Source organism: Giraffa tippelskirchi, chromosome 1, assembly GCF_054371585.1.
Source record: "Giraffa tippelskirchi isolate mGirTip1 chromosome 1, T2T-mGirTip1v1.2.pri, whole genome shotgun sequence".
Classification (NCBI taxonomy): Eukaryota; Metazoa; Chordata; class Mammalia; order Artiodactyla; family Giraffidae; genus Giraffa; species Giraffa tippelskirchi.
In genome coordinates, this window is record NC_137275.1 from 142,732,762 (window position 1) to 142,742,814 (window position 10,053).

The 10,053-nt window shown below is 45.1% G+C and overlaps 1 protein-coding gene across 1 annotated transcript; it reads left to right on the top strand.

Moving 5' to 3' along the window:
• The first annotated feature begins 9,262 nt into the window (after positions 1-9,262).
• LOC145539725 (interferon tau-like) lies at positions 9,263-9,850 on the top strand. The gene has a single exon (XM_081574173.1). It carries the CDS (start codon positions 9,263-9,265, stop codon positions 9,848-9,850), a length of 588 nt encoding a protein of 195 aa, XP_081430299.1.
• The last annotated feature ends 203 nt before the right edge of the window (positions 9,851-10,053 follow it).

Here is a 10,053-nt window from a genome sequence, read left to right on the forward strand (position 1 = left end):
CACCAACCTTCAATTTGTAAAAAATGCAATTATCTGTGAAATGGGATAAAACAAATTCTGCCTATACTTCCTCACATTGTAGCAATTCCCAGTATGCTCTCAAGATTCACTCCTCCTTCCCCTGCACCAGCCATTCATACAGCTCTTTCCTGTTTCTTTGGGATTCTGGCTACCCATTTCCCCTTAAGATTGCAAAGCGTAGTCACTCAGTCGTGCCGACTCTTTGCCACCCCATGAAACATAGTCCACCAGGCTCCTCTGTCCATCGGATTCTCCAGGCAGAATACTGGAGTGGATGGCCATTTCCTTCTCCAGGAGATCTTCCCCACGCAGGGAGCAAACCTGGGTCTCCCATCATTGCAGCCAGATTCTTTATACTCTCTGAGCCACAAGGGAAGCCCTAAGAGTGCAAAGCCACCAATTAAAAGTCTGAGTCAAAGTTCTAGGTTCTTCAGAAACTTTTATGTAAGACGTTATTTGCTTGTGATGACTATTTTTGGGAATGAGAGAATGTCCTTCTTACAATATTGTGACAACAGCCATGGCCAAAATGGACTAGGAAGCAAGATCCATTTTCCTCTAGAGGCTACTAAAATAATTACGGAGGAAGCGTGCCACTTACTGGCCAAGATGGACTAGGACATTGACCACGTCTGGAGAGCAGGCTTCTTGCTCTTCTAAGCAGAGGTCTGTCTTCTTCCTTTAGCATTTTCTTCAGACCTCAAGGAGGATCTTTCCTGGAAAGAACGGACACCAATAACTTGAAAAAGCCTGCTTCCTTAGCTTTTGTATTTTAGAGAGGGAAAATACTCCCAGCTTCAGGCAGGACATGTCTTGGGCTAAGGAAGTTGTGTGGAAAGAAAGGTCAGGATATGTTTCTCACTTTCAGGCTGCTCAACTGGCCAAGGTTACAGATTCATCATTTGCTTTACATACTTTAACATCCTTGGTGCCTTGACCATGGCATTCTGGGTAGGGAAATACAAGGGAAATCGGAGGAAATAGCTCCTGTTTGAAGGTGCATTAACTCTTTCCTAAAGCATACGTTGTCCGTTCTGAACCAGACTTCAGGGGGAAATTCTCCATGTCCCTTTGAATAATAACTGCACTTGCATCCCTTCCACTTGGACTCAGCAGTAAGAGAGAGAGTGAAGTCACTCAGTCGTGTCCAACTCCTGCGACCCCATGGACCGTAGCCTAGCAGGATCCTCTGTCCATGGGATTTTCCAGGCAAGAGTACTGGAGTGGGTTGCCATTTCCTTCTCCAGGGGATCTTCCCAACCCAGGTATCGAACCGGGGTCTCCTGCATGGTAGGCAGATGTTTTTACCGTCCGAACCATCAGGGAAGCCTGTAAGAGAGAACACAGACGCAAATAAGGGGATTTCAGGGCATCCAATTGTTGCCAACCAATAACCTGGGGTGTACCTACTTGGGTAGAATTGAGAACGATTAAGGTAATGGAATACCGTCATCGAGGAGGTTAACCAGGAAGAGAGAGAGAGAGAGAGAGAGAGTGCGTGTATGGGTTTACTGATCAAGTAGCAGAGAAGGGTTCAATATAGACTAGATCTCTCAAATCTCTGCTTCAGGTTACAGACATCATCTTTAGATTGCTTCTCTCCAGTTAATGGATGAGCGGGCTGATAGCTTGCAGCAGAGGATGTCGGATTCCTGATCTCCGAAGAAGATTGAGCTTGGGGCCCGGGGACCAGCCTTGATCACCCAAGAGCTTTTGTATAGCAGGGTTTTATTCAAGTATAAAAAGCGACAGAGGAAGCTTCTGGCATAGGCATCAGAAGGAGGACAAAAGTGCCCCACTCGCTAGCCTTAGCAAGGAAGCTATATTCTTTTTAATTGGTTATTACAATAAATCAAAAGAATGTCTCAAGGTTCACAGATCATACTAGACCCACTCCCACAATATACATTTTAAGATAACGGGATTAGAACTAACAATAGAAAGATCTTACCAGACCCACTCCCCTAATATAATCTTAGGATAAGTCAGCAGGTTCTTGGTAAGGACAAACATGTCCTCGAGCCAGATACATTGCTCTATTGACTAAGACAAAGCAATGTAGAAAAACAAGTTTGTTTATTTCTCCTCCTTGAGAACTCCAGAACCCTATGTCCTCCTGGAGAGCCCCAGACCCCTCTCACGTCCTTGGGGACCCCAGACTTCTTATCAATCTGCCTAGGAACTGACATTCTCAGGGATCTCTAACTTGGAGGTTAAATACACATCAGTTGCTCCGTTGAGTAGTACTCGTTTGCGACTCCGGGGTCTGTACCCTTTTCATACTGTTCATGGGGTTCTCAAGGCAAGAATACTGAAGTGCTTTGCCATTCCCTTCTCCAGTGGACCACATTTGTCACTTAGCCACCAACCTCGACAGCATATTAAAAACCAGAGACATCACTATGCCAACAAAGGTCCATCCAATCAAGTCTATGTTTTTTCCAGTGGTCACATATGATCGTGAGAGTCGGACCATGGAGAAAGCTGAGCGCCGAAGAATTGATGCTTTTGAACTGTGGTGTTGGAGAAGACTCTTGAGAGTCCCTTGGACTGCAAGGAGATCCAACCGGTCCATCCTAAAAGAAGTCAGTCCTCAATATCCATTGGAAGGACTGATGCTGAAGCTGAAACTCCAATACTTTGGCTACCTGATGGGAAGAACTGACTCCTTGGAAAACATCCTGAGGCTGGGAAAGATTGAAGGCGGGAGGAGAAGGGGACGACTGAGGATGAGGTGGCTGGATGGCATCACCGACTCAATGGACATGAGTTTGAGTAAACCCCAGGAGTTGGTGATGGACCGGGAGGCCTGGCATGCTGCGGTCCATGGGGTCGCAAGAGTCAGACATGTCTGAGTGACTGATCTGCACTGGAGTGTACCCGCCAGGCTCCCGGTCCCTGGCATTCTCCAGGCAAGAAAACTGGAGTGGGTTGTCATTTCCTTCTCCTGTGTGTTAAGTAAGTTTGGGGTTTTTTTCTTTCTGCCTTAACACTCTGGGGACACTTTTGGGGGCAAGACCACGTGGATAATTTTTGGACTCATCTGGCTCTCTTTGTGGGGGCGTCCCAGGGGGCACCGGTGCTAAACAACACACCTGCCACTGCAGGAGACATAAGAGATCTGGGTTTACTCCCTGGGTCGGGAAGATGGCCTGGAGGAGGAAATGGCAACCCACTCCACTGTTATTGCCTGGAGAATCCCATGGACAAGGGTGCCTGTCCACTGGGTCCCAAGAGTCAGGCGTGACTGAAGCGACTTAGCACGCACACATGCCTGTCTTTGTGACTGTTTAACATTCTTCAGATATTATGATTCTTCCACTGTTTGGCTGAGCTTTTTTGAGATTTAACTTACACTTTGCCATTTTGTCAGCAGAAATGTCACTTATCTTCTTCACTTTCATGACGTTCAGATATACATATGTTTTATGTTTGCCCACAAACAACTACGGTTTTGCTTTCTAGGAAAGTTGCAATGAGAAACAAAATATCTCAAGTCTTGACAATCACAGAAAATGAGGTGAAGCCCCTCTGGCATTCTTTTATTTCCCTTTGTCTTAACCCTAGGATGAGATGGCACGAAACCCAGGAGGAGAGAGACAAACTTCAACCAGCAAATCACTATAGAGAATATAAGTTCCTAAGTCTTTTGTTGTGATTTAAATTTAAAACGAAACATCATGAGTAGGTAAAGAAACGAGGCTATTTCTCCCTGACACAGCCCGGCCTCATGGCTCCGCAGTCTCAGCACGAAATATACATGGATAGACATTGCGGCCCAACCCAAGTATGCACTGAATGAACAACTAAAGGTCACCGATTTCTGTGATATAAGCTTATAATGATATATAACACCATCACTGAATTCCCTATAGCCAACTCAGACATTCTGAGCAAAACATATGTTCAACAGTTTAAGTAAAAAGTTTGAATGATAAAAGCTGTAGTGGCAAACTAAGCATTGTCTAGTAAAGGTGAAACAATTGCACTTGCATAATGCCTCCACCTATGGAGTATTCTTGCCTGGAAAATCCAATGGACACAGGAGTCTGGCGGGCTACAGTCAACGGGGTCGCAAAGAATCGGACACCACTGAGCGACTAACACACACACTCGTAGACAAAAACACACTGTAGCTCTCAGCGTCTTATGGCTGCTGACCCTTGATAACGTGGGACACAGGGCAGAAGAGGAGGTCAGCACTGAGAACTCCAGTCCTCCACAAAAACACTGCAGGGAGAGGGTGGGGATTCTGGAAGATGAATGATTTTGCAAACAAAGGGACAAGCCCCTCCACAGTAAAATCCTCAACGTCTCAAAGTGGTAAGCCTGCCCTCACGAGTGAGTCCCAGAGAGTTTGGGCTGAGGACACTGTCATTCCAGACGAAAAGTGCTATTAGAGGTGAAAACTACCTTGTGAGTGAGGCAGTGTTGGAAATACAATGAATTATCTTGGTTTAGAATCTTCACACTTAAGTGCACCACAAAGAACCAGGATTCCTGGTGGGGGTATTGGCACAGCCTATAGAGGACTATAGATCTACCGTTAAAAAAACAAAAAACAGTGGAAAGAAATGGTGATGTCTAGTATATTATTCTTGACTGTCAACATGAAGAAAAAAGTCAGAACCTAAAAGTTGAGAGTTATGTTGTGTTTGGTTGGGTACTGGCACAGCTTGTAGAGGACTATACATCTACTGTAAAAAAAAAAAATGGTGAAAAGAATAGCGATGTCTCGGATATTATTCCTGACTGTCAACTTGAAGAAAAAAGTCACAACCTAAAAGCTGAGAGTTAAGTTTTATTTGGTGGGAATTCAGGAGACAGTATTTCAAGTCACCCTGAGAGAAGTGCTCCAAGGACGTGGGGGGAGGAGCCAGGTTCCACAGAAGTTTGCAAGAGAGGGAAGGTAGTCCGAACCTCAAAATATTTTGGTGACTCGGAGAAAACCCGGTATCTCAAGTTACGGAATTTAGCACTTTGCTATGCATGGCAGGATGCAAGAGTCGGGGCTCACTGAAATCATTCTTTTCATGCATCTTGGCTATCCTGGGGCCGTGCGCCTTGCATTTTTCCCCATCCCGAGTTCCCTTGGGCTCACATTAGGGAGTGGCTGCAATCTGACAGCTGTCAGACCAGAGGTATATTCCTCCTTCCTGAGCACCCTGGAGGGCTGGAAACTCTGATGACTGTGTCATCCTGCTTTACGGATATGGTAGAAAACAGTTTGTTCCTCGTGGCCTGTGGTCCCAGTGAAATGTAACCTCAGGAACCTGAATGAATGTTCTCAAAAGAGCAGAAACAACCGATTAGCTCATGCACTAACAATTACAAGCCTCTGCTCCGATTAAAACAGAAAATAAAATACAGAAACCTGTAGGGCCTGAGGGACTGTGACCTCGTATGTATAAGATAAGGAGAGAAAAAATGCAGTCCAGAATCAAGGAAAGATTTTGTTCCTGACACAAAGAAAAGGAATCTTTATATATATTAAAATGTGCACAGAAGTATGTACATGTGTATAAGTCTCTACATCCCTACATAACCTCAGCCTTTAATTTGTTTCTCATTTATCTGATACCCAGTTGGAGTGATACATCAAAAGTTTAGTGGGAAAACAAAACACTTATTATACAAATTAAAAGTATAGGTTAATTACATTTTCTGGGTCAAATAGAAAATGTCTAAATGAAAACACATAATGGATGTGAGAGAGAAAATTTCTGACAATGAGTACTGTCTTCCCTGTTTAAAGCCTTCCTTTAGATTTATTATTCCCTTTGAAGAATCACCGCACTTGCATCCCTTCCACCTTGACTCAGGAGTAAGACAGAACACAGCCACAAATAGAGGGAGCTCAGAGAATACAACTGTTGCCAACCAATAGCCTGGGGTGTGCCTATTTGGGTAGACTCGAGAACTATTGAGGTAATCCAATCGTAATTCAGGAATTAACCAGGATGTATCCATGTGTGTGTGCGTGCGTGTGGGTGGGTGTGTGTGCATGTGTGCACGAGTGTTTGCTCAGAGAGTGGGGAAGGGCTTCAGTTTAGCCTAGATCTGTCCAGTTTCTGCCTCAGTGTACAGGCTTGTCTTTAGTTTGCTTCTCTCCAACTGACAAATGAGAGGGCTGTCCAATTTGTTTCTTAACTAAGTTTTGTTCCTTTTCTTTCTTCCTTCAACACTTTGGGGCCCCTTTTGGGGGCAAGACTACATCTTCAATTTTTGGTCTCACCTGGCTGTCTTTGTGGAGGCTTCCCAGGTGACACCAGTGGTAAAGAACTTGCGTGTCAATCCAGGAGACATAAGAGACCACGGTTTAATTCCTGGGTCGGGATGATTCGCTGGAGGAGAAAATAGCAACCCACTCAGGTATTCTTGCCTGGAGAATCCCACGGACAGGGGAGCCTGTCCACAGGGTCACAAAGAGTCAGACATGACTGAAGCGACTTAGCACGTGCACGTGGCTGTCTTTGAGACTGTTTGACAACTTTCAAATATTATGATTCCTTCCGTTTTTTGGTTGACCTTTCTTCAACGTACACTTTGCCATACTGTCAGCAGAAAGGACAGTTGTCTATATTCTCATTCATGACATTCAAAATTATATTTGATTTATTTTTGTCCACAAACAACTATCAAGTTTTGCCTTCCGGGAAAGCTGAAATGAGAAACAAAAGAAATCTCTAGTCTTGAAAATCACAGAAAATATGGTGATGCCCCTCTGCCATTCTTTCCCTTCCTTCTGTATTAACCCTAGGATGAAACGGAAAGGAACGCAGTAGGAGAGACAAACTGGCCAGTAAATCAAAAGGCAAAAAATAAGTTCTTCAATTTTTTTTTTTCTTTTGCTGTTCTTTAAATTTAAAACAAAACATCATGAGTAAGTAGAGAACCGAGGCTATTTCTCCCTGACACAGCCTGGGCCTCACTGCTCTGCATTCTGAGCACAGCACAGAGATGGATCGACAAGTCAGCCCAACGGAAGTATGTAGACTGAACGAACACCTGAAGGTGACTGATTTCTGTGACATAAGCTTTTACTAATACAGAACACCATCACTGAGTCACCTATACCCAACTCAGAAATTCTGAGCAGAACAAATCTTGAACACTTTACGTAAAAGAATTGAGCAACAAAAGCTGTCGTGGCAAAATAAAAATTGTCTCCTAAAGGTGTAACAATTGCAATTGGATAATGCCACCACTTACTTAGGTCTCCACACTTCAGATCTCAGCATCTCAGGGCTGCTGACACTTGATAGCTGGCGACATGGATCGGAAGAAGAGGAAGTCATCGCTGAGAACTCCCCTCCTTCACACAAACACTGCACGGGAGAGGGTGGGGATGCTGGAAGATGAATGACTTTGCAAACAAGGAGACAAGCCCCTCCACAGTAGAATTCTGAAGTTCTCAGGATGTGGTTAGCCTGCCCTCATGGGGGAGGCCCAGAGACTTTGGGCTGAGGACACCGTCATTCCAGAGGAGATGTGCTACTAGAGGTGATAACCACCTTGTGAATGAGGTGGTACTGGAAAGACAGTTAATGAGAATCTTCAGACCTACATGCACCAGAAAAGAAGCAGGATTCCTGGTGGGGGTATCGGCACAGCCCGTGGAAGACTAGAGATCGACCATAAAAAGCTGGTTGAAAGAAACCCTGATGTCTCGTATATTGTTCCTGACTGTTGATCTTGAGCCTATTATACAGAGGGAAGTAAGTCAGAAAGAAAAACACTAATGTAGTATATTAATGCATATATATGGAGTTTAGAAAGAAGGTAACAATGACTATATGCGCGACAGCAGAAGAGACACAGAGGTAAAGAACAGACTTTTGGACTCTGTGGGAGAAGGTGAGGGTGGGATGATTTGAGAGACTAGCATTGAAATATGTATATTACCGTATGTGAAGTAGATGGCCAGTCCAGGTTGGATGAATGCGACAGGCGCTCAGGGCTGGTGCACCGGGACCGCGCTGAGGGATGGGACAGGGAGGCAGGTGGGAGGGGAGTTCAGGATGGGGGACACATGTACACCCACGGGTGATTCACGTCAATGTATGGCAAAAACCACTGCAATATTGTAAAGTAATAAGCCTCCAAATAAAATAAATCAGTTAATTCAAAAAAGAGAAAAATAGTGACAACCTAAAAGATGAGCGTTATACTTTATTTGGAGGGAATTCGGGAGGCAGTTTCTCAATTCACCTTGAGAGAATTGCTCCAAGGAGGTGAAGGGAAGCGTCAGGTTGTACAGGAATTTGCAAGAACGGGGATGTAGTCTGAACATCAAAGCGTTTTTGTGAATTAAAGAAAACCAGCTATCTCAAGTTAAGGAATTTAGCATTTTCCCCATGTATGGGAAGAGGCAAGTGTCTGGGCTCACTGAACACGTTCCTTTCATGCATCTCAGCTCTCCTGGGGCATTTTTCCTTGCATTTTCTTGCATCTTGCATTTTATCACATCCTGAGTTGCCTTGGGCTCACCGTAGGGAGTAGCTGCAACTTGGTAGCTGTTCGCCCACAGGTGTATGTCCCCTTCCTGAGCACCCTGGAGGGCTGGCAACTCGTGATGACTGTGTCATCCTGGTTTACTGATTAGGCAGGAAATACTCCCCTCCTCATGACCCTGTGGCCCCAGTGAAATGTAATCTCAGGAACCTGAATGAATGTCCTCAAAAGAACAGAAACATCTGAGTCGTTCACTCACTCCTAATTACAAGCTTATCCTGGGTGAGACAGAAAACAAAATACAGATATCAATATGGCCTGAGTGACTGAATTCCTACGTGTAAGATAAGGAGGGAAAAATGCAGTTAAGGATCAAGGAAAACTTATGTTCCTGACAAAATACAAACAGAAGGAATGTTTATTATTATACTTAAATCTGTACATAATAACTATGTACATGTCTATAAGTCTTCGTATTATTGCATAACTTCAGCCTTTATTTAGTATCTCATCTAACTGATACACATTTTCATTGACAAATCCAAAGTTTATTGGGAAAATTAAACTTCTACTGTAAAACTTCAGAGTGTAGATTGACTACATTTTCTAGGTCAAATAGGTAATATCTAAATGAAAGCACAATGAGGAAGTGAGGGAGAAATTTTCGGACAATGAGTACCGTCTTCCCTACTTAAAAGCCTTGCTAGAAAGATTGTCATCAGACACCCTACCTCAAGGTTCACCCAGACGCCGTCTCAGGCAGGCCAGCAGCAGCCTCATCTTCCCCATGGCTTTCGCGGTCTCTCTACTGATGGCCCTGGTGCTGGTCAGCTGCAGCCCTGGAGGATCTCTGGGCTGTAACCGGCCTTGGAACCATGTGTCGGTTGGCAGGCAGAACCTCAGGCTCCTGCGGCAAATGAGCAGACTCTCCCCTCGCTCCTGTCTGCAGGACAGAAAAGACTTCGGTCTTCCCCAGGAGATGCTGGAGCGCGGCCAGTTCCAGAAGGACCAGGCCCTCTCTGTCCTCCACGAGATGCTCAAGCAGTGCTTCAACCTCTTACAGACAGAGCACTCCCCTGCTGCCTGGAACACGGCCATCCGGGACCAGCTCCGCGCTGGACTCATGCAACAGCTGGAGGACCTGGATGCTTGCCCGGGCCTGGTGAAGGGAGAGGATGCCTCTGACCAGGGAAGGATGGGCCCCGTGCTGGCCGTGATGAGGTACTTCCAGGGAATCCGTGACTACCTGAAACAGAAGGAATACAGCGAGTGCGCCTGGGAAATCGTCAGGGTGGAGATGATGAGAGCCCTCTCTTCGTCATCCATCTTGCAGAAAAGGATAAGAAACCTGGGTGGAGCTCTGAAGTCACCTTGAGATGACTCTCACCGACCAAGATGCCACATCAGCCTCGTACACTCACCTGTGCTCATTTCAGAAGACTCTGATTTCTGCTTTAGCCACCAAATTCATTGAATTACTTTAGTTGATACTTTGTCAGTAGTAATAAGCAAGTAGATATAAAAGTATTCAGCTGTAGGGGCATGAGTCCTTAAGTGATGCCTGCCCTGAGGTTATCT

Coding starts and splice junctions, on each gene's coding strand:
- LOC145539725 (XM_081574173.1), top strand. CDS start 9,263: ATGGCTTTCGCGGTCTCTCTACTGATGGCCCTGGTGCTGGTCAGCTGC.